At 35.1% G+C, this 23,477-nt stretch overlaps 1 protein-coding gene across 6 annotated transcripts in view; it reads left to right on the top strand.

Moving 5' to 3' along the window:
* Positions 1 to 23,477, top strand: part of TOPAZ1 (testis and ovary specific PAZ domain containing 1) — a 40,509-nt gene that overhangs the window by 1,908 nt on the left and 15,124 nt on the right. For 3 of the 6 annotated variants that reach the window (XM_027675475.1, XM_027675470.1, XM_027675474.1), the window contains exons 2-13: positions 869 to 3,431; positions 6,137 to 6,198; positions 8,567 to 8,697; positions 10,598 to 10,659; positions 12,456 to 12,568; positions 14,815 to 14,900; positions 15,623 to 15,760; positions 19,960 to 20,023; positions 21,135 to 21,286; positions 21,505 to 21,597; positions 21,876 to 21,991; positions 23,405 to 23,474. In XM_027675475.1, the coding sequence (XP_027531276.1) occupies positions 869 to 3,431; positions 6,137 to 6,198; positions 8,567 to 8,697; positions 10,598 to 10,659; positions 12,456 to 12,568; positions 14,815 to 14,900; positions 15,623 to 15,760; positions 19,960 to 20,023; positions 21,135 to 21,286; positions 21,505 to 21,597; positions 21,876 to 21,991; positions 23,405 to 23,474 (3,650 nt within the window). The remainder of the gene's footprint in view (positions 1 to 868; positions 3,432 to 6,136; positions 6,199 to 8,566; positions 8,698 to 10,597; positions 10,660 to 12,455; positions 12,569 to 14,814; positions 14,901 to 15,622; positions 15,761 to 19,959; positions 20,024 to 21,134; positions 21,287 to 21,504; positions 21,598 to 21,875; positions 21,992 to 23,404; positions 23,475 to 23,477) is intronic. The other 3 variants (XM_027675473.1, XM_027675471.1, XM_027675472.1) reach the window with 3 other exon arrangements.

The raw sequence follows: 23,477 nt of genomic DNA, 5'->3' as shown, positions 1-23,477 counted from the left end.
ATTTTGCTTTTTAATTGCTATTCTCTAAAATCCTAAAAGATGTAGAAACAATGATCGTATTTTCACATTTTAAGTGACTGTTGTATCAAACTGGAACAATTTCGAAGGGGGATTCTTAAAAGTCTCTTTATTTTTTCACAATGATTGTCTAAAAGGCATTCTTCTTACTTTCAATGTGGGTACATTCAAATGACAAATATTTACTGTAGATTATTAATAAATGTTTTATCTAGAAACCATATTCTGAAAAACTGAGATCAAAATTGTATCTTTGAAACCTAAGATCTAAAAAAACCCACATCTACTAGTGTGTTCTTGAGTACATTTTCTAGTCTAAATTTTCAGATGTACTGTTTTTTACATAATCTGTATTCGCTTTGAAATAAAAAGTCGTAGTCTATAAAAATGCAAGTCCTGTAGTTTCGCTGGATCTTGTTCAGTCTAATGCATTTGGTTGGACTCTGTATCTGAAATATATTCTTCTGAATAAGCTTTCCTATTACAGAGATCCTACTGTGTGAACAAAAGATTTTAAGGCTGAGTGTGCAAACAGCATCTGCGTTTTCATGCCAGACTTGCTCTAATTTGGTTTCCACCTCTGTGGAATGTATAACAAATATACAACTTGCAATGCCCTTATGATGCCTTAAGGTTTTGTTAATATTTGCATTTGTTTCTTAAAATAAGACTTTAAGTCTGCTGATAGTGTTCATTTTTTAAAAATGGTAAAACTTTACAGAAATATCTTAGCCTTATCCAGTGTCATGTTCTTAGTAGCCTTGAATGTTGGGGTTTGGTTTCTTTTGTTCTCTTCATAAAATATTGCAATAGGGTAGTCTTTTAGTGTTTTCTGTGCTTTTTTAATCAGCAAAGGAACAATTGAAAGCAATTGAGCAAGATTCCGGTGCTTCACAGGCTGTGAAGAAGGTAAAGACAGAGCAAAACAGATCAGAAGATTCTAAGGAAATGGAATCTCACTACTCTAAATCTCCTATGGTTGCTGCTCTAGGTGGGACTCAAAGCAAGAGCTTTCTATGCCATGCTGTAACAAAAAAGTCTGGTGTGCGGTATAAAGAAAGTCAGCCTAAGAAAAGAAAACCCAGAAATGGTCAAATCAAGCACTTGCAAAGTTTGACTGCAGCTGAAAAAGTGATGAACACATCTGTAAAATGTGATGCTGAATGTTGTAGAAATGCCCTTAAACATCGTAGTGGCTTGCTCTGTGCAACAGAAAAGGATCCATATGTGAGATTAGAGGACTGTAGTTACATCAATACATTAGTGAAGCTTTCAACTAGTGGAACTACCAGCAGTTATAAATTAAATGGATTTTTTCATGTAGCCCATGGTACTGTAGAAGTGAGTGATACAATTTGCAGCAATAGTAGAATGCCAAATAAGATCTCACCCATAAAAGGTGGTTTATCGTCTAATGAAGAAAAAAATGAAAATGGAGAAGGCTATCTTTCATGCTGTCTGAGTGAAAGCAATAAGTGTTTAAGGGAAAAAAAGTGGAATATTGGTAGGAAGCCTAGAAAAAAGATGAAAATCACAGAGAAATCAGCCGTGCAGAATACTTTCACGGACATGGCTAATGAATGCAGTGAGTGTGAGTTACAAGCAGAAGCAGCAGTTGCAATATCAAGCTCCTTTGCAGTTTCAGGACTAAATCATACTCTGTCAGATTCACATGATGATGAATTAAATCTTTATATGGGAAAAAACACTCATGAAGCACAAAATATATCAGCCTGGAGAACGAAGAGTACTAAAGTACCTGCATTTGAAAATGCCATTAAGAAGAGATCTGAGCTCTCTGTAATAGCGAAAGGAGAAAATTCAAGCATTGTGGCACATCAGTCAGCTGCCTTAGGTACCCTGAGAGCGCTAGCTCAGGTCCATGATGCTTGTGACTGTTGCAAAAGCAAGACAGGGGGAAAATTGAACAATGTTAATAAGGAATTTCAGCAGTTTACCTGTCAAAGAACAGTACCCATGACTGGTAAAAAAATTTGGCCTGTTGAATCTTGTGCCAGGACTTCTGAATGGGTTTATAAAAATCATGGGTCCATCTCAGAAGGAAGAAGACTTTTAAAAGTTGCGTTTGAGGATTCCTCTGATAAAAGCAGTGTTAAAGCTGTAGGAGGTAGTGCTGTGACTGGGAGTTTGAGACAGTTGGATTTGCCTGTGTCATCGGCAGAAATTACAAAAGAATCTGCACATAAAAGAATTGATCCAAATACTGAATGTCAGACTTCACTTGAAACACCAGAGCCCTCTTCTGTAGATATTTACAAGACTTTGAGAATGAGTGATGAAAATGGGGAATCATCAGTTAATGCAGATAGAAGTGGTTTGGCTTTTAACCATGATGATGTGCAAGAAGTTAAAGGAACCTGGAATCTTACAACCAAACAAAAAGATAAAAATGACAGAGATGTAACAAATAGAAACTTGTCTGAGACGGTCCCGAAGGGTACAACAAAACAAAAAAATAAAAGTGAAGGAGAGGTAACAACTGAAAACCTGTCTGTGACAGTCCAGAAGGGTACAACAAAACAAAAAGATAGAAATGAAGAAGATGTAACAAAAAGAAATCTATCTGTGACAGTCCAGAAAGGTACATCTACACGTGACACAAACAGAATAAACTTTAGCTCCAAAGTGTCAGTAGTGAACCAGACATTTTCTGATTTAAAGCTAATTAAACCTGAAAACCTGACAAAATTCAGAATTCCTTTATGTAGAAACAAACCTGAATCCAGGAAATTGGAATCTGTCCATTCATTTGAAAGAAAAACCTGCAGTCCACTAGAGCTTGAAAGCACTGGTGTTTCAAGAAGACAGAAGACAGGTGAAGAGACTGTCCCGGTAAATTCTGAGCAGCACCCTTTTCCTGTCATGAGTGATGCTACATCTACAGCTTCTATAAAGAAAAAAGCATATGAGATTGACAGTAAGGACTTTCAGCACAATGGCTCCGAAAACTTCTCAAATGGGATATTTGTGCTCCCCAAAAATTTTTCTTCATATCGACATCCTCTTCTTGATGGACAACCAGAGTCATCTGTGCCTGATTTTTCCGGTTCTGAATGTGTGTTGAAACCTAGTTTTCCTGATTGTTCTTGGAATTCAGTTGACCACCCTGTTGGATTGCAAATAAGTGATGATAGCAAATCAAAAGAGATTCTTTCACAACATAAAAGTGAAAATTCACCAGATATTTTTGAAGCTTACAAGCAAGATATTCTTGTCATTGATGTGATTCAGGATGACCCTGATCTTTTTGGAACCAATAATGAAGAGGAGCTAGCCCTTCCATGTGAAAATTGTCCAGTGAAAGTGTCCTCTACTAATATCTGCATTAAAGACACAAAGCCCGAGTCTCCCATTACCTCAGAAAAGAGACATGCAGTTGAGAATAGTTCTGGGTATGCATATAGTTCTTTTTTTTCTTACAATGCTCCTAAGTACTTTTTTCTCATGTACTTTGATTGTAGTGGCCAGGCTTCTTTAAAGAATAATTTCTGGGTTGCTTCTAAGTGTCAAATTTGATTAAGGTATGTCAGTATTCTGAATCCAGATAAATTAATTTGTTCTTCATAAGAGCTTGGATAAACTGGATTGAAGTAAAACATAATCCGAAAGGACTGATTTAGACCAAGTGAAGTGAAATATGAAAGTATAAACAAAGATAATTGAAAGTAATATTCTTAATATGACCTGATTTGAGATAGCAGGGTTTTGGGGGGCATTTTTCTTATCTGTAAAGTGGTATAATACTTAGAAATGTTATTACTTTCTACATAGCTTATTTTTTTGCTGGATCTGTAAGAGTAAATGGTTGTCTCTACAGTAGTATTCCATTCTGCCATTCTCCTTCCCTGTTTTTTTCCTATCCCCAGATGTGTGAATAGTTTTCAAATGCATAACTTGGCTAAAGTATTACAGATATTTATGATCCTGCATCTTTATTCAACAAGTTCCTGGTGTAAACATTAGGTATTAATGTTTTTCTTGGTTTTGAGATGATAGTAAAAGACATTCAAAGAGGAAGAGAAGTTTAAAGTAGAAACAAACTTTTGTAAACGAGGTAGTACTTCATGGAGTAGATGAACTCATCGACTGTCTAGTCTGTTTTCTCTCTAAGCTTTCATATTTGTGTTCAGTGAAAGAGTTTTAAGATTGATATTTTCATCTTACAAAGGAAAACGTAAAGTCTAGATAGAAAATAATACAAGATTTTCCTCTGAAGATTAGTTTTCTTATTGGGATGGGTGTTTTAATTTTCTTTGTGTGCTCTTTCTGGGTGGCTTTATGTTGTCCATATTTTGTGTAATGTTTTAATTATTTTCAGTGTTGTACCAACCACCTTATAAATGCATTCTTTTTTTTTTTTTTACTCTCTGCTGTCCTACACCTATGTGCAAAAGGGAAAAGGAATCTTTTTTGTGGTGATGAACAGTGTTTTGGACATGAGAATATGAAACTTTCAGATGTTAAAAGAATAAAATTTCTGCCAAAACAAGCCTCTGGAGAACAGGGCAAGTCTGTAGTAGCAACGTCCAACTTCTTGAGAAGCAGTTAGGCTGTGTCATAGTAAATGTATTAGAATGAGTATTCATTTTGGGTACAGTGTCTATGATATCTTTGTATATCAGAATTAGTATTTGCTGTATTTGTACATTTTGCATTATTAGCCAGGATGATAATGGCTGTCCAGAGGTGGGTTCCAACTGACTGTTCAGACAGTTGTTGCACAGGATGGAGGACCAGAACTTCTGAGCCCTTTAGACTCATGTATTGTTTATGGTAATAAGGTTTGCAATTTACCTACATAGTAACTGAAAGTTTTATTGGATATTGTAAGTACTTTGTAGGGAAGGACAAATACTTCCTTTAGTTAGTAATTACCTTGACTTAGAGCAACATCGGAGATCATTAGATAGATGAAAAATGAACTTGTTTGAAGTCTGATGAGCAAATGCCAAGTACTGTAATAAATGTAGTTTTCTGTATGTGTTTTAGGCACTTTCTGTGCAAGCAGTAATAAAGTACTTCCATAACTATTTCACACTGCACAATTAGCAGAATCTGGTAAAGATTGGAAAGTGGCTTTTGACCTGAACGTGAATATTTCAGTTTCTTGATGCTGTACTGTAAAATATTTTCAGTTTTAAGCAATGTATATGAAGATGACAGCTTTCTGCAACTGTCTGCATGATAGTTTTGCAAAAAAGAAAGTCAGTAGTTGTAGGCAAAATCACTCAAACTTTACATTTCACATAAAATGTGGGGGAGAGAGGAAATAAACCTACAAAGAGCTCTAATAGTAGTAATCCCTCCCATCTCTGCAAACTTGCTGAAACTTACTAAACTCTGCGTCTTAATATATCTCCTATATGTGCTTGAATGTTTGTATAGTCCAAAGTTACACATACTGTGGAACTTTTTCATTCCCACTAGGTTGTTGCAAATTTCCTTTGTTCCATTTTACTAGACAGCTTGCTGTCAGATGTTGTGTCATTCACCAGGTACAAGCTTCCAAAATCTGTGCTGATGATGTTTTATATATTCTGTATATAATACTTTAACATGTACTTTTACTTCTGAGCTTTTCTAAGGAGAAATAGTTACTGTTTCCTAACTTATCCTTGAAATAGGTGAAGTGAGTATCTTTCTGTGAACAAATGTTTTTGCTACTCTCTTTAAGATATATTGTTATGCAGATGATCTTGAATATAAATTTACTTTGGTCTCAAATATAAAAATGCTATAAATTTCATTTTCTAGAAACTCATAAATTGGCTCATTAGCACAGTATTTCCATAATTTGTGATAAAGAGAAAGTTTCCTAATTTTATTAATTAAATGAGATAATGAGCTTTTACTGAAAAATTGGGGATTTGAAATGTCTTGGTTTTACTTAACATGTTTAGGTGTATAACTGTAGGGGTGGACATAAGAAAGCCAAAAGTTAAGAACAGTTTTACTTTGTATTTTATGTACTTTGTGCATCGTATGTAAGGATTCTGTCCATAGCTAAAACTGTTACTGAGAACCTTAATGTAAGTGGTACATTAATTTTATTTTTGTTCAAGATGGAAATCTTAAATATTCTTTTTGTTCAAAACAGATGCATGCAAGAATTTGGAACATCAAATGATACTGAAAATTCCTATGATTTGGTGCTAAAAGGTGAGAGTCATTGGAAATTTTTTCTTACTTAATCAGAACGTGAAAGTAACCACAAAGATGTTTTGTGGCAAAACCTAGCCTTTCTGCTCCCTGCAAAAAAAGAGGAACGTGTCAGTTCCTGTAATATCTTTTTATTGTAATGGCAGTTTATTTCCTAATGTGTCTAAAATTGACGTCTTTCAAAATGGTACAAACCTGAGTAATACAGGGATCTCTACTTCTCTGTAATACCTGTCTGTTGGTAGTACTGGGGGGTTGGGGTTTTTTGTTTGTTTGTTTTTGTTAGTGGGCTTTTTTTTACATCTCTGATACTTTAGGCAAGAAATTCTGATAGTTGAGGTTATAGTAGGACACTGAATACTGTGATACTGCTTTGGAGTCTGGCTCACATTTAGAGTTGGCTGTTCTCTTGTGTTCATCAGCACACAGAATTTTGTAATCATTTTTTTTTCCAGGTTGTCCTTTTGGTCTTTTTGTGGATGCTTTGCTCATTTCTCTGAGACACTGTTTTGTTGTTAAAGGATGCTTTTTTTCAATAAGAGAAGGTTACTTCTGACTTAATGTTTTTTTTTTTCTTCCTATTTAAAGCAGAACAGTCAAGCTAGGCAGCATATGAATGTGATTTGTTTTGTTTTCTACAGCTTACATACCAGACCTACTTTTCAATTATATCTGATGTGGAAGTTTCTATTAGATAGGCTGGAGGAACAGGATTTTGACTTTGAACAGAAGCACATTATTGACCTAGTGGAGAACACATAGAATGCTGAGACTGGTTTTGAAAGTTCACAGTATTTCCCTTTCTGGTATCAGTTTGTCAGCTTGCTGTTAATGTGACATTCTGACATTATGTGTTGATTTCGCTGCAGGCTTGCAAGATGTCTGTGACGGTACCTCTTGTGCTAGTTTTTCACGTTAATGATTTATGTTCATCTAGAAGGAGTGGTTTGGGCAGATGTAGTCTCCTGGAGAGAAAGGAGCGGCTAGTGACTATCTGGGGGAGGGAAGGTTTCAGGCTTCAGGGATTAGAAGGCAAAATAAAAGGTAATGAGGTTTTAAGAGCTCAGATACTAAAAAACAGACACAAATTCCCTGAGGAGGAAGTGCAGTTAGGCCTCTGGTGATGTAAAATGCCAGAAGGGCCTATGCCATGCATCTGCAATACTGAGGTGATTGAAACCAAACCTGGGAGCAAGTCCTGTACATTTAGTAACTTCTGCATTTTCTTTGTTGTTTAACTTCGTGTTCTAGTGAAGTTTGAGGCTTAAAGTCTTTGATTCTTTTTGTGGTGCATAAAATAAAGAAAAAGGTTTCAGTAAGTCCTTCTTCCCAGGTCTGAGAAACTTAGGATCACATCACACTCTTAGATGAATATGCACATGGTAACTTAATGTTTAATATATGACTTTTAAAAAAGACCCGCATAGACCAAAAGAAATTGCCTGGGTTTGGTAATTACTGACTATTTATGCATTATTTAGCATTATTTTATTTAGTAAATAAAATGATTTACTGCTTTGTAAATAAAATAAGTTACTGTTCTGGTGTCACGTGTTACTTAGTGAGGTCATGGCTGCATGCCTCAGTGGCTTCACCATCTAAGCAGGGAAAAAAATACTAACATTAAAGTATTCTGGATGACATCAATCCTCTTTACCTTTTAAGTGGAAATCTTACGTACATTGTCTTTTGCCAGATGTGTCTGGTGATCATACAGAGATCAGTCACTATAAGACAAAAGCTTTTCCAATATTAATATAATTCTTTCTTCCTGCATCTGGACAATGCAGTGCAGTTGAAATTTAATTCATGTGAATTTCTTTTCTATGCAGAACTCTGCTGTTGTACATAAACAGCTGCTTCAGGAAGTTGTAGTCAGGTGTTTTATTAATTTCCTGTGGCATCTGCAAAAGGTGCTGAAATTTCCTGACACTGAATTCTTACTGAGTCTACTGTATTACGGGAATTTGGAGTTTCTCAGAGCATTGTATCATTACAATTAACTTATGCCGTTTTCTAGCAAAGTCTAAGTCTTTTTGTGTAGCAAATTACCACACATATCTTTGGCTGGGTTTTAATAAAAAAGCTTAACTGAATTTATTTCTAAAATACTGAATTCAATATTCTATAAATAAACCTGTTGTACTGTTCTACAGGGATCGTTACAGTACATACAGCCTGGATAGAATTTTAATTGCAGATTCAGCTTAATATTTATTTGAAATGGTTCTTGTCTTAAACGTGAACTATTTTTCCTTATAAATTTCACATTTAGGAAGTCCTAGGAGTTCTTAAATGTCATTAATATTAAGACTTTGTAATATTTAGCATGGGAAACACATAAAGCAATGTGTTTATACATTTTTAGCTGAAGATATTAAAACCCACAACTCCTCCAGAGGAAGCAGTCCTTTGGGAGATGTTACTGAGGACTTTCTTAAAGATGGGCAACCAAGTGAACTGGATGAACTTTTGAAGAGTTTTGATGTGAATGAAAAGGTACTGAGAAGTTATGCTTTCTCTCCTTAAATAGTTTAAGAAATTACAATCCACATAATTGGATAATTTCAATTACTAATGTTGTTTTATCAACAAAATTTTTAATTTCCTGTAATAAAAAGAATATTAGTATTTCATAGATTTCTGTGCCATTGACAATGTAATTTGTGCTTAACTTGATTTTTTTTGTTGTTACTAATAATTCACATTCACATTTGAAATGAAACAGGATATTGTTATATCACTTATTAATGCTGTACCACCAGCAGTATGAAAATTACTGTTCCAGTGAACACCTAAGAGTACTACTTTGCATATGACATTTTACATAACATATCTAGTTTTAAAAGTTGCTGTAAAATGCTTCTCACCATACAATCTGTGAAGAATGGCATGGTATTGGAAAGCTGGGGAGCTGCACAGCCATCATGCTTCCAAGGAGGATCCTTCTGTGCCTGATTACATGGGCAAAGGGGCCATTATATTAACATACTGACTTGCGGCAGTTCAGAGGGAATGTTAAGCCATTTTTATGCTTACTGACTTTATCTGACCTTTCTACTCTCTCTGTCCTCCTTCTAAATAATAAGTCAGATCTTTTAATACTTGCTGAAGTTTTATAGTGTTTACTTCTTTAATAAGGGATTGGAATTTGCATCTCTCTGCTGCTCAGACATAGCTGCTGATAGCGTTTACTGTTTTCCACTGCTTTAAGAGTGGATAATGGTTTATACTGGGTAAGTTAACCTTAAAATTCACATGGTTAAAAATTGGTAAGTAATCAGTTAATCAAACAGCAGAGAATCGGTCTCCTTTTCAAAATCATTATTTAGAAGAATAGAAACATTTCCTTCAGCAAATGGAATTTGGGCTGCTAACATCTGATTCACAAAGTTAACAGCACCACTTTGTTCCTTGATCTCTTAGAGAATCTAAAAGGGTCTGTCAGATAGTACAGTTTGCTGAAGGTGTAGTACTTCTTGTAATATTGCAAGGTCAGTCCCAGCTGGGCTGCTTCATAGCGTTGTCCTTGTAAAACCAGTGTCTTACTGTTCTGTATGTGGACAGAAAACTACCTGTGCCAACTTGGGCAGGGAATGCAACGGCAGAAAACTTGTTGCAAGTACTCTACCATTTGGGGTGATTTTTGTATTTTACTTTTTTGATGGCTTTTCCAATTGATAATCCTGTGAGAAGGACAAAGACTAACCGTGGAGAAAGTGCTATAAACATTTGGGGAACTGCTAAAATGAAGTTTGGAAATCCGATGAGAGCGCATCTATGTCTAATTCTTTGGCTATCATAAATTTGTGATAGATTCTGTAGTTCCAGTTACTTCCATGAGTAATGAACAAAACAAAGCCAGGATTCCATGACGTTTTTCTGTATTAGTCCTTTCAGATTCTTACCCCCAAATATATTTGGCACTGTCTATTTTCTCCATATCATTGGTGATTTTTTAACTATACAACATAGTATATAGCTGAGCAAAAGCCTTAAATTCCTCCCTGGTACAGCTTTAAATTTCATCAAACTTGATGAAGTGGGTTTCTTGATGAAGTCTTTTGTGGGTTTCTACACATCTGTCAGGCACAGTTAAAATTGGGCAGTAGGCCTAAAAATTTCTGGGATTATCAATGGGAGCAGAGAAGTCAAGACAGTCACATCGCTTTTTTTCCAATTAGCAGTCACTGTTTTAAAGATCAAGAGCATAATGGCAATATGTCCATTTTAAAACGTTGCAAGAGTAACCCTACAATCCAAATTACAGTTTCTGCAGTCAAGGCTATATTGTCACACCTTTCAATAATCACTAACAGTTTTAAGTCTGTAGAGTAAAGCATAACAGGCTTCGTAGTGCTTGGCTGTACCTGAAAATAACTTTTAGATATCTTCACAGTTCAAGTTTGCAGATGGAGTGCCTGATGTTAAACAAGAAAAAAAGAGTGAAGCTGAAAAAAGGTATATATAATGTGTCCTTCATGTAACCTGTGGTGTTCCCCAGTTACTGTACAAACAAAACATGATGTTTTTACCAAAACACCATCAGTATTTAATACAATTTTTCTACTGCAAAAGTTAACCCTGTCCTGACCAGAACCAGGACACAAAGTAATTTTCAAAATAGTCAAGAAACCTTAGGTGACATAGAAGAGTATTGGTTTTTTTCCAACACCAGTCACAATCTGTGAGAGGGGTGAGGTGTGCCAGAAGTATGTTAGTGGAGAATACTGCGTGTTTTCATTAATCCACTAGAGAGCTCCAAACTCCTCCTCCTAGTTAAATATTGTTTCAATTTACCTTCTTTATACTATAGAATAAGTAGATTATGCTGATTAAAATATGTTTGTGCAAGTGATTCTGCATTACTTCACTACTTTAGTTGAAATGCAGCACTCTGTGTGGTTAAAGAAAAGGCCTTCATTTGGAGTCAAACTATTTTCTCTAGTTTTACTCAAAAATGTTACCATTGCAAAGTTTCATGTAGAAGAAAACAAGAGTTGCTGTTCTTATTTAGCAAACTTCATTTCTAGTGATGCCGTTACTTAAAAAAATAAATTGATTTCAGAGCTGTATAGTTTACAATCCCTGGCAAAATTGTGTGTAGTTTCATGTCTAGATTAAAAAGAGATCTGAGATTGTTATCCTGAAGGTAAGTTACTATGAAAATCCTGTTGTCAGACCTGAGGCTGGCATCACAAGGAAGTATAAAAAAAAATTTACATGGTAACTTGAAATTTCCGAGTAACTAAATCTGCACATATTTTTTCCCTCTGGAAACCAACCCAATGCATTTAAAAATAAAGACTGATCTTGAAGAATTTGGGTTTATTAGATAGAATTTCTTCTTCTCTGCCACAGCATTTTCATTTCAAATTGTATTAAAAACAGCCTGCACTTTAGGAACAATTTGCATTATCTTGGTTATGAGAAGTATTAAATAGCAAGAATGTACCCCTCACAGGGGATAGCAACTCTACTTCTGTCTCCAGAGAGGCAAGCAGGTTGAAGTGTCCTTTGTACTGGACCAGGATTCTTAATTGAAAGGGGGAGGGGAGGAAGATCTCATGAAAGGGGATGATGTTTTTCCTGTGGCTTTGTTTCCAAATAAGAAAGAGAATACCAAGTATTTGGCTAACAATATTTTTAGATTATTTTTGAAAATGTCACATTTTAGTAGTTTAATTATCTGGAATGAACGTATTTGGGATAGTTAAAGACAGAACAGTCCTGAATTGGAGTTCCCTTTGAAATCACCTAAATCTTCTGCCCAGTAGAATCAGGTTTTAGAAAAGAAAACAGTTGGCTCTTCAAATGTAATTTGAAAAGCTTTGTGGTTTACTTCTTTGGCAGATTTTACATAACAGACAATGGTAAAGTAGATGCTTCTTCAGAGATGACAGAAATCATCTCAGTCTTCCTGTCAGCATAGTGGAAAAAAGAAAAAACAACCCCAAAAGTGGTTCATGGGTACCTTTTCTACTTATTTATTGAATTTCATACGGTTATGCTTTAGGACAGAACAATCTGAGCTAAGATGATAATCACATTGGACCAGGCAACATGATTAATGAAAGTTAAGTTGCTGGGACTGCTAGCTTTTTTAATTTACAGCAAGTTTTGAAGTGTTGTATAAATTGTGGAAGAAATTCTCACGTTTTATACACTTAATCTGTCTTTTTTGGCGTACAGTATATGAGAGAAGCACCTGTTTACTTAGTTAAAGAATTTTTAAATTTTTTTTTAATACTCAGCAGTGACTGTAAATACAAAGATCTTGTGGACTGTGAATTGCTATCAGGATCACCACTGAATGGCCCGAAAGGAAATATCTTCAGTGAAGCTACAGTGATGAAATCCTGGACAAATGGTATTGTATGCTGTATTGGTGAACCCTCCAGAATTTATTTTTTCATGTGCTTTATTTACATATAAAATCTTACGGATAGTCTTCATTTCCTGAAGGTATTGGCTGGAATTTTAGTTTGCATATATAAAAGCAAAACTGCAAGCTCTCATATGATAGGTTAGTGAGGGGTTTTGGTTTGGTTTTTAGCAGAACTCTATTTGGTAGGGTCAAATAGCAGTCATTCTGTCTTGGTATTTATGGTTCTCAGATACTTTAATAGTACAGCAATGCCCACATTCTTAGTAGTTTGGCGCATTATGTTTGCACCAAGTCATCAGCAGGTAACTTGTTTTTCTCTGTTTGTGGTCAGAAAACGTGACTGCAGGTCTTCTTGGTTGGTTGTTGTTAACAAAACTTGCTAAAGTGATTTACCCACTTTGCTGAAGGTCAGAATTTTGTTGCTTATGCCAATTCAAATGTTTGTGAGGCATGTGCTAGGCTGGATCAAGGAAATTATGTAGATTTAATAAATAGCACTTCATGTTCAGTGTATTTCACACCTGAGACAGATACCTCTTCAGTGTCTCTACCACCAGGGAAATCATAATGTAATGGAACTGTAGTCACTGCACATAACAAATCTGACATTTAGCCTTACATAAATGTATGGTTTATTTGGCGTATGAGATAGAGAAAACCAGGAATTGATTACTTATGGATAGGTACTGTATTCTGTTTCTTTGCAACAGCTGCTTTGGGAATGAATGTTTTTAGAATTATTGATTAATATAGATATTTATAAACATGGATTTCCTGAATTAAGATCAGTGACAGAGGTTCGTGCTTAGTTTCAAATTCTGATGCTAGTGTGAGCTTGTAGAACGATTTTATCGTCATGTCATTTAACAATATTTTCAGGAAGTGCGAGAAACACGCTATAAAAAGCAACTGTGAAATACTTCTTCGGACTCCAGTTGTTTGAAACTGCTCGTGTCTTTGGCCTTAAAATGTATACATCTTCAGAGGAGTTCTTCTAAATCTTCTGTCTTAAAATCATTCAAAACAGTTGCCAAAGCAAGAGTTCCTGCGCTAGGACAGGGCAAAAGAGCCATTTATTCCCAGAACTGTGCAGGCAGAATTGACTATTTCACTATTTCACCTACTTCCCTACAAGTTTGACCTACAGTCAGCAAGGAAAGTACAAACTCTAGAAGGGACCTGATCAGAAACTCTGGGCTTTGGGGATGGCAAGAATCTGTAGGAAAGACTTCTGAGATCAAGTTCCTAGTGCTGTTTTTCTGCATCTAGTGGTTGACTGTTTTCTTGGTCTTTCTTGTCACTAACTGTATCCAATCCTGAATTTATCGACTTGCCCTCCATCGCTGCACAAAGTTGTGTAAGTGTGACAGTATGTAACATTAAATATTTAATTATTCGACCTTAGGTTTCTCCTTCCTATCCTGGGATAGCCCTATCTGTTTAGAAAGACATGCAGAATAAGAACCATGTACCTAGTGCAAGTCTCTAATAGAACATTCATTATTTCATGCTCTTTAGTAACTGTAGTTTGTCAGAAAGGGCTAAGCACCCTGTCTTTTGAACACCCAGCCCTTTGGAGGGGCTAGATGGGAACCCTAGAAAGCAAGGCTTTCAAAAGCTCTTATTTCTCTTTAGATATGGAGTTGAAAATTTGAACTTTTATCTTCCATTAACATTATTCATTTTTCAAAGAAAGAAATCTGTTATTCAATAATAATTAAAGTTATAAAACCAAGTTTCATGGTAAAGAAACCAGTAATTTACATTGGACTTAAGCTTGCTACAGCTCTGCTTAAAACATAAGAATATGAAAGGTTTTCTTTCAATTGTGAAAAAAACAGTTTAAATTTATGGCTAGTGATGTTGGAACACAAAGATTACTGATAAAGTGGGTGGGTTATTTTTCCTTTTGAAATTTAAACTTCTGGATATTTTTATTCCATTTCTTATCTCTATAAGTTAGAGACTGGGAACCTTGGACAAAGTAGTGAAGTTTTTAAATTACATGTGCTTACTCTTGAAGTTTGTGTAAAGTCTCACTTCTGGGATAATTAAGAAAACTGTAACTTAAATTACTGGCTTTAGACTGTATTAATCAAATTTCCATTAATCATTGCTGTGACTTGAAGGAACTATAAATATAAAGGAAAATATGATAAATTGGAGTGGTTTCAGTATGATTAGTTTTTATTATGTGATCCATTTATTGCCCTCATCCTAATTTTTAGGTTACAAACCATCAGGAAAAAGTCCTTTACAGCCATTGAAGAATTTTGGAGATTTTGAGCCATGGAGGATGGAGAAAAACACAACTGTGAGTTATTAAATCTTTGATTTCTGATCCTTTGGCACTAAATTTCTTATGAATATTCAGACAGTTCTCCATATATCGAGTCAGAAATTATGAATCTATGTAAGTTTATGTTTCTACACCTTAAAGATATTGTCACTGAGTAAATACAGTTTCTGAGAACAAAATCAGTGATGATGGGACAACTCTTCAGTTTCTTGATTTTACTTTCAGCTTAAGCAAAATTTAAAAATGCTTATTACTTTATCATTTTTTGTAGAACTGAAAAGCAGACAAGGTTTCACATGTTTAAGACAGCCTGCATTATCCATCTTGCTGGGCACTGAAAAAGGGTAAAGGAAATTGATGCCCCAGAATTCTCAGACTGCTACTCAGAGCCATGCAGGAGCTTGTCACCTTTCTGTTTCTTCCTCCTCTCTACTCATTGGCTGTCTCATTTAGCAGTTCTTACATTGTCCCTGTCTGTGGTCTTCAAGACAGGCTTTTTTTGTGTTAGACATTAACACAACATGACAAGATTGATCTTTGTCCCCTTTGAAATGCTGCAAGGACAATATAGACATGAGGATTGTTTCAGAGGTTTAATTATAGATCCCATATTTTTTGCTTTTCTTTATAATTTGTAGTTATTTTGAAATTCTCAAAAAAAAAAAAGAGCATGTTTGCTTTCAAAAAGTACTACTTGTTTGATCTCTTCAACTTTTTGCAATTCTGTTTTATTTCAGGCTTCTCATTCAGTCCAGCAGATCCTCGATGCACTTGACTTGCCCCGAAAATACTGCAGATACTATTTCATGACTTCACGTGGGTGTACAAGAGCAAGATGTCGGTTCCGTCATGTTCCTGAGCAAGGGGATGAAAAGGTAACAAGTTTTGTTGAAGTTAGGAACAAGTTGTAAGTGTGAACACTTTAAATGCAAAACATAACCTCCTTTGTTTATTTATATATGGAAAGGGAGTAAACTTCAGAGATTGATGGATGAAAAAAATGTCCAGAAAACCTTTCTCTCAAGGTCTCTTAAGTTATTTTTTAAAGCATCGTACAATTTTGAACTAGTGGACTTTTAAAGAGAACAGTCATCAGCAAAAGAGCAAGAATTAGGCTGTGCAGATATAGAGTAGTAGAATGCACAGATTCTGAGACATTTCTGTCCTGAGCATCAGAGACTTTCAGAAAACCTTTGCAGAGACTTTGTATGTATTGTCAAAAGCTATCTATGGTATATGACTTCCTGCATATTTTGTGCAGTATGAGCATGTTTGTTTAAAGATGCGGTAATCTCTTTAAATAGAGCGACATAATATTTGCAAGCAAAAATAGTTTTCCAGTGATGGGCAAAGTAGATATGTTTTCAAACCATTTAGCAGAGACACTGTGAGCCTGTAATACTTGCGAGAACTGTGCAAGGCAAGCTAATTGTGCAGTCATGTAATAAAATTTTGGAATTGGCTGTCTGAAACCAAGACTCAGGTGGTTTTGTAAGTCACTTGGAACCAAACAAAAATGTCAAAACAGATAAACAAAGTAAAATGCCTAAACTTGTCCTCATCAGACCTTACAAGATTTATTTCTTATCTACCATCTTGGTATGAGTGCAGTTTTATCGTTAGTGTCAGTAAGACATTTCAGAATCAAAATGTAAAAAATAACTTGTAGTGAACCTATTAGACATAATTACTAAAAAAAAAGTAACATCTAAAGAAACTTATCCATCTTCTGCATCAGAATTTTTAAAATACATCAGTGTAAATCAGTTTTATTTTTCTTGATGTTTTCTCCATTCCTTTCTATATCTGGAAAAAAACTACTTTACTTTTTGCTAATGCTTTGTAAACCCTTTGAAAATTTATATTACATCTTAAAGATAGTAAGATAATTTGAGAATAGTTTTGTATGGGACATTTTCCCTTTTCCTCAATTGTGAAGTGTCTTCGGCAGGCTGTAGTGAATATTGGTAATTTTCAGCTAGTTTATATGAATTATTGTGGTTTGTAATGCTTCATTATATACAAGCACCTTAAAGAATTATTTTCCTGAAACTATTAAAAATCCATTCCATTTGATTTTACTGGTGGTGCAGCAGTCCAGCACAATTTTACTGTTCTGCCCACCAAACCTAGTCAAACTTTACTGGTAGTCTGAAAGCATACTTTCAGCTTTGTTTAGTTTATATTTATTTATATTTATAGACCTGTCCATTTCAAAATGATAATAGGCCAAGCACCTCATGGTGGCACCAAAGTACATCAATGGAAAACAGGTAAAGAAGTAACAAAGTCATCCAGTCATACACAGGAGAAATACATCTCTCCAGGAACTGCTGTGCAGACTGGTAGTCCACTTCCTTAGTGCTTTGTTTCCAGTGATGATTGTTACCGGAATTTTTGAAGAGAAGTACCTTTCCCCATAATGGATATTCTTTCCTTTTCATTAGGTAAATGGTTGATGCTTTAAGGCATAACTTCCTAGTATTTAACACTTTGTAATTGCAATTGATCACACAACACAGCAGTGATTTAATTTATAAAAACATCATATGTTTTGAAAAACAGCATACTGTTTTGCTCAGCAAGTTGTACAAGTTACTATTTTTGGTTTTGTTTTTTTTTTAAGATGCCTTTAATTTCAAACAGTGAAATCTCTTTTGTACTAGGCAAAGTAAACAAAACTATTAAGACTGTGTTTTAAATACTCCCTGAAGTATTTAAAGGGAGGGCAGATCTTAACAATATGTATCAGTATCTGATGGAGAGAGGATAAAGAAGATGAAGCTGGACTCTTCTCAGTGGTGCACAGTGAAAGGGCAAGAGACAGTGGGCATAATACAGTAAATGGTTTTGCTCAAAAGGCACTTCAGAGTGTAGCACGGATAATAATTCCATGGTTAAATAAGTGGTTTGAAAACATGTCTTTATGCAAGCTGTATTTCTCTGTCTGTTTTCATTTTAGCTTTGTGCACCTTACTCATTTATTTTGACTTGTATCCACTACAGAAATTATTACTTTTTGTGGCTTCATACTTGCTTTTTCTTTGATCATATGAACCTCTAACTGGAAGCAAACAGAATATAAAATAGCAAGATTTCTGTCTTCATTAGTGTTGTCTTGCAACTTCGGAGCCTTGAGTATATACTTCTGTTGTGGTGGGGGTTTGGTTTAGTTTTTTTAATCTGGATTTCTAAAGAAAATGGACTTTACACTGTCCTTCTGTTACTGTCTCTAACAGCCGTTAAATGACTTTTGAACTTGTTGATCAGTTTCAGCCACATTTAGTAGGGACTGTGCATCCTAAAGATTACACAGGCTTCATAAACAGAACCGCCTTTAAAAAGGATCATGGTTTTGATCTCACTGAGCAAAAGGCTGCAGCATGAGGTTTTCTGCCTTATTAAACATCAGAGTGTACACTGGCTGGAAGACGCTGAAGGATTTCATAAATCCCTGTGCTTGTTCTTCTGAATAAGCACCTCTCTGTTACTGCAGTAGGGACTGTGTTTTACTGGACAGCTGGTTGCTTGTATAAGAGACACAGTCTTTTATTATAGTTTTTATTAAATTGTCATGTTGAACAAGTCATGGAATCAACTGATAGATGACAGAAGAGTGGGATTTATACTACGTTTTGAAAATAGGAATCATCTCTTTCATGTAGCTTCGTTCAAAACCTGTTACAGTTAACTCAAAATTTAGAGATTCTCAGATTTTTACGTGGTCTATATGTGCAGTTATATGTTTTAAAATTGAAACAGCTAAATCAACTGAAGCCTTCTAGAAGCTGTAAAGGAATAACACATTTAGTTTCTTTTACTAATGTAATATAACATGTCCCATGATTAAATACTACTACAAGTGGGTTTTCCAGGCAATTTCACTAATACTTGGAACAGTCAGAGCTCCAGATGCAATCTTGGCTTTTTTTGGGAGTCAGTCCAAGGAAGGAGAAAAACAGATTCCAAAAGAAAGCAAACTAATTTCCATACTATAAGCATTTACGAAAGTTTGTTTTGGAAATGCCCTGAGCCACCTGGGATTATAGGTTTGGATTAAATGAGTTAACCCATTGTCAAGTCACACTTCACATATATTAAAGATTACATGATTTTCTGAAAGGTGTATCTTGGACTATAGTTCAATAACATTATGATACTGTTTCAAAGTAAAAACAATAAGATTTATATTTAACATACTTAGACGTACAGTTTTTGTGTTCTTGAGCTTGATGATCTGAACAGATTAATGGTTTTAAAAAAAGAAGGATGTCTTGGCCACAAGCCAGTATCTTTAGTTTTGATGATAGTTCATTTGCCGTTTAACAAATTCCATGCGTGGATCCTCTGTAATTTTTAAGTCGTGTGTAAAAATAAACCTGACTCAATTTTCTAATAACATGACTACTAATTTAGGGCATTCCCTGTCTCTTGATTTTTCATTGTTTCACAAAATAGTATTAAATATGACCTATTTACATTGTTGTGCAGAAAGACTGTAATGTTCCAGAAGTGACAAAGGATATCTGAAAGGCTGGGTGGGTTTTCTCCCTAACTTGGAATTCTAAGATTTAAACACAGTAGTCTTTTTTTCTTCATAGAAGAGGTAGAGGTAGAGCAAAATGTGTAAATATCACAAAGCTGACAGATTAAGATGTTAAAACCAGAATGTTCCAATACCAAATAACTTGTGGACTTTTTTTTTTTCTTAATTAAGTGGGTGTGGGGTGAAACGGTTCATTAAATGAAGTTAGTGAGTTTTTTGTTCTGTGTCCTTATAAGTGATTCTTTGTGATAATCAGTGTTACAGTCTTCATATCTGGATGATTTTTTGACTTCTTAGTTGGTATGTTCCATGTAATTTTTCTTACCACATTTCACTTTAACCTTTCTGCTTCTCTTTTTCTGTTTGTTTACAGTCTGCCACATTAATACTAATCTCAAAGTAACTGCATTTTCAGTGTAGAGCTCATTTCATAATAGAAGTCATGTTTATGAGTAGTTCTTTTGTTTGGTGTAAACTGAGGCAACATTTCATAATAGGTTTTTTTGCTTGTTTTTTTTTTATTCCTAGATTTGCATGGCAATTCTTAGGACATACATTAATATCAAAGAACCAGGCCTCCTAAAACGTGCAGGTATGGTATAGTAGTAGCTGTTGATGTATCTTTGATACTTAGCTTATTTAAAGCAAATAAAATAGGTTGTCGAGAGAGAAATGGTTACCACTTCAACAGTGAATAAGAAGTTCCTATTTCAAATGAATATGTTCAATCCCTGCATTGTCATGTTTAAATTTCCCAGTCAGGCTAGAAATTTAAATACACAGTTATCTCAGGAGGTTGTTAGAAACTTACTTCCACAGAAAATGAACTTAGCCTGACTGTAACTAGATTTGAGAGTAGAAATGCATGACTGGGGCAGAGGACCCAAATTTTGTTAAGGTGCTTTTGAACACCCTGGCCAAACATCACAAACCCAAAAACTTTAGAATGAAGCTCTTGAAGTGTTGCTACTGCACCCAAACAGCTTTAGTTTAGTCCTTACACATTACCATATATGCAGGCAATTATGATTAACCCATTTTAAGGACTGCAATTGATGCAGATCCATCTGAGCTTTTGAGTTCAGTCAGAAAGGAATTTGTTTTGGTTTGGGTTTTTTTTCACTTTGGACAGTGATTCCTTTTGTACCTGTCTTGAGCAGTCTTAAGTTTTTGAGAGCTTCTCAGGGTGTAGCAGAATGGGCCCTGTGCGGTATTGTTCCCATGTTAAAATACTGGGTGTTTTAATGTGGGTAACACTGTGTACCAGCAAGCTACAGTACGTATCTATCAAGGAAAGCTAGCTATGCAGCAGGTTGTAAAACTGTCCACCATAGCACTGCACTTCACTTTCTAGAGCTTCATGTCTGGAAAGGCCTTACTACCTTGACGCACATACTAAATCTGACCTGGTTTTGTGCATTTTTCTTGTGCTGCACCAAATCAGCTAAGCTTTCTTGAAATCTACAGGGCTTACAGTGTTCAGTTCAATGATATGAGGTATTTCAGAATAGTCAGTCTGAGTCTAGTAAGGTTAACACTGTATTCAAACTGGATCCTTTAACACATTTTTCTCCATATCACTGTCTCATAATATCTTGGATAATTAAGGGTTATTACACTGCATTTAAAATGTAAGGAAATAACTTGCTTAAATAGTTAGCATCCGTTACCCCAAAGTGAAATTAATTTAATTGCTTTTTCAGTCCAGATATTTGTGCGGTATTACAGAGGAGTTATTCCTGGTGTGGATTTTGCTTCTCAAGTGTTGAATGATCTTCTTGTTTCTCTGCTCAAGAAGTGTTTGTTGCAGGAGGTATTTTGGATATTGAATGTAACTGTAGAAATCAAGATGCTGGTAGGTGACTTTGGAATATTTTTAAATCTTTGTTCCATAATTTCTCCACACTCCAAGTTTGAGTATTATGCCATTTGTGTTAATAAGTTTGGTTTTACTCTGGTACTCAAATCTTGGGTGAGGGGAGCAGTTCAAAAGTTCCCATTATAAAATCTCTAAGCTTTGTTATTGAACATAATTGCAAAACTCATTGTGCTTTTCTTTTTGGTTTAAATTAGCCAACTACAGATGTTCTTCTGAAAGTTTTTGAGCAAGTGGCTTCTTTGAATTTAAGAGATGCTGTGCCCACACTAATCCGTACCTTTCGTAAGGTATGAGTTTGTACTACTGCTTCTTGTTGGAATTTCTGAAATACTTTCCCTGTTTTAAAACTCAAACACATTACTTTAAAAAAATAGTACTGAAATAATATTAAAAGTGTTATTGTGAGTAGCTGAATTGGTTGTACGGGTTTTTATTTAATCCATTCTTTTTTGACTAAGATTCACAGTGACATGTTTTTCCCAATGTTGTTTACCACTTACTCTGAAAATGCGTTGTGATCACAATTTTTTGTATGCTTACTTTTCTTACTATTTTGATATTACAGCTCATTGATGCTGGTATGTTCCTTGAGTTAGACCATTTTGACTATATTGTTAAGTTACTTCACCACTTGCAAGTTTCCAGTTGGGAAATAAGTATTGTTTTGAACATAAAATCCAGGTATGTCTTTAAGGAACTGTTTTTCTAATTATATCTGTCTAGTTCCTGCTTTAGGTTCTATTTTTATAAATTTATGTAAAATCTTTAAAAGATGTTTTGAATTAAAATACTGTCGTATCATGCCTAATTGTATTTAAAGTGGTGTCAATCTACTGTGCTTCAAAGATCAAGGATTGTTAAGTCAAAACTTAGATTCCAATTATTATTTTTTCCATATCAACCATCATTGTACAGTCTGCTCCCTGCTGTGCTCCAGGTTTATATAACTAGTCAAATTCAAAACATCATGGTTTAATATATCATTTATGCCCACATAAGCAAACAGTACTTCTGCAAAAAATAACCCTTCTAGACAATGCGAGGGTTACAATTTGAAGTAGTTTTCTAGTTTCCTTTATGGTGTGATTAGATAAACACTTGTGCCAACACTGCTAGGGAGGAGGATCATTTTTAGGTACTGCTGGATTACACTGGGCAAAATGTCAAATCTGTTCCAAAACTGTTGATACCTCCCCATCGCTTGAACGAGATTGTGATCCTTCCTCTTTTTTGTATCATCTGCATCATATACACACATGCAAGCTGAGAAACTAAATTTGTGATTCATAAACATACCTTTCATTCTTAGAGAAGACCAAATATGCAGCATCTACCATCTGAAAACAAACCACCACTGTTCCAACTGAAAGAAGTGTAGAAATTATTTTCTGCTTTTGCATACTTTTCCCATAGAGTACTTTCAGCCATGGATCTCTGTGTTTTACGTATGCAATTTACCACAAATGCTGGAGGTCATTTTAATCACTTTTTGTATTGGGAATCTGATTCACAAAGTAATGACTTCTTCCAGGTTGCCTCAGTATGTGAGTTCAGCTGAATGTGAGAAATGGTCTGTATCTATGAAGACTGAGCACCTGTGCTACTTCAGTTACATGTGCTAGCACATGCCCTGTGTAGGTTATGCATCTCTACATCGTAGCATTGCACTGAGTAGATGTATCCATCGTTTCAGTGGTGGCATCAGAATAAAGTGTTGTGCTCCTAGGTACTTGAAGGTGACTTGCACTTGTCATTTTATGTCAGAAGTACATACAATACAGTTTTGTGTTTACTTACTGGATTTGCAAGTCTTATTTGTACCTTTTCAGTTACACTTCAACTGAGACAAGGAAATATATTCTGTGAAACTAGCTCTGCTCAATTATTTGTTTAATACATTCACCATCTTCCCTTGGCAAGATTGTAAATGAGTGTTTTCAGTGTGCAGTTTGCATAATGTGAAGTAAATAGAATCAAAAATCAGATCAGTTTATTGTTCATATATGGTCTTTTGTTGTTTATCTTCTGCTAGTGCATAATTTAGTTCAATAGGGTGTGTTAAAATTAAGTATTAATATTTTTTTCATATGGAAGATTTAGGGAAAGACACCATTTTGAAAAGAACTGGCTTTTTGATTTCAACTTGGCAGCAGATGAAATTCAGGTA

Source organism: Neopelma chrysocephalum, unplaced genomic scaffold (assembly GCF_003984885.1).
Source record: "Neopelma chrysocephalum unplaced genomic scaffold, ASM398488v2 Primary Assembly neopelma1_26, whole genome shotgun sequence".
Lineage (NCBI taxonomy): Eukaryota > Metazoa > Chordata > Aves > Passeriformes > Pipridae > Neopelma > Neopelma chrysocephalum.
This window is presented reverse-complemented; position numbering and strand designations above follow the sequence as displayed.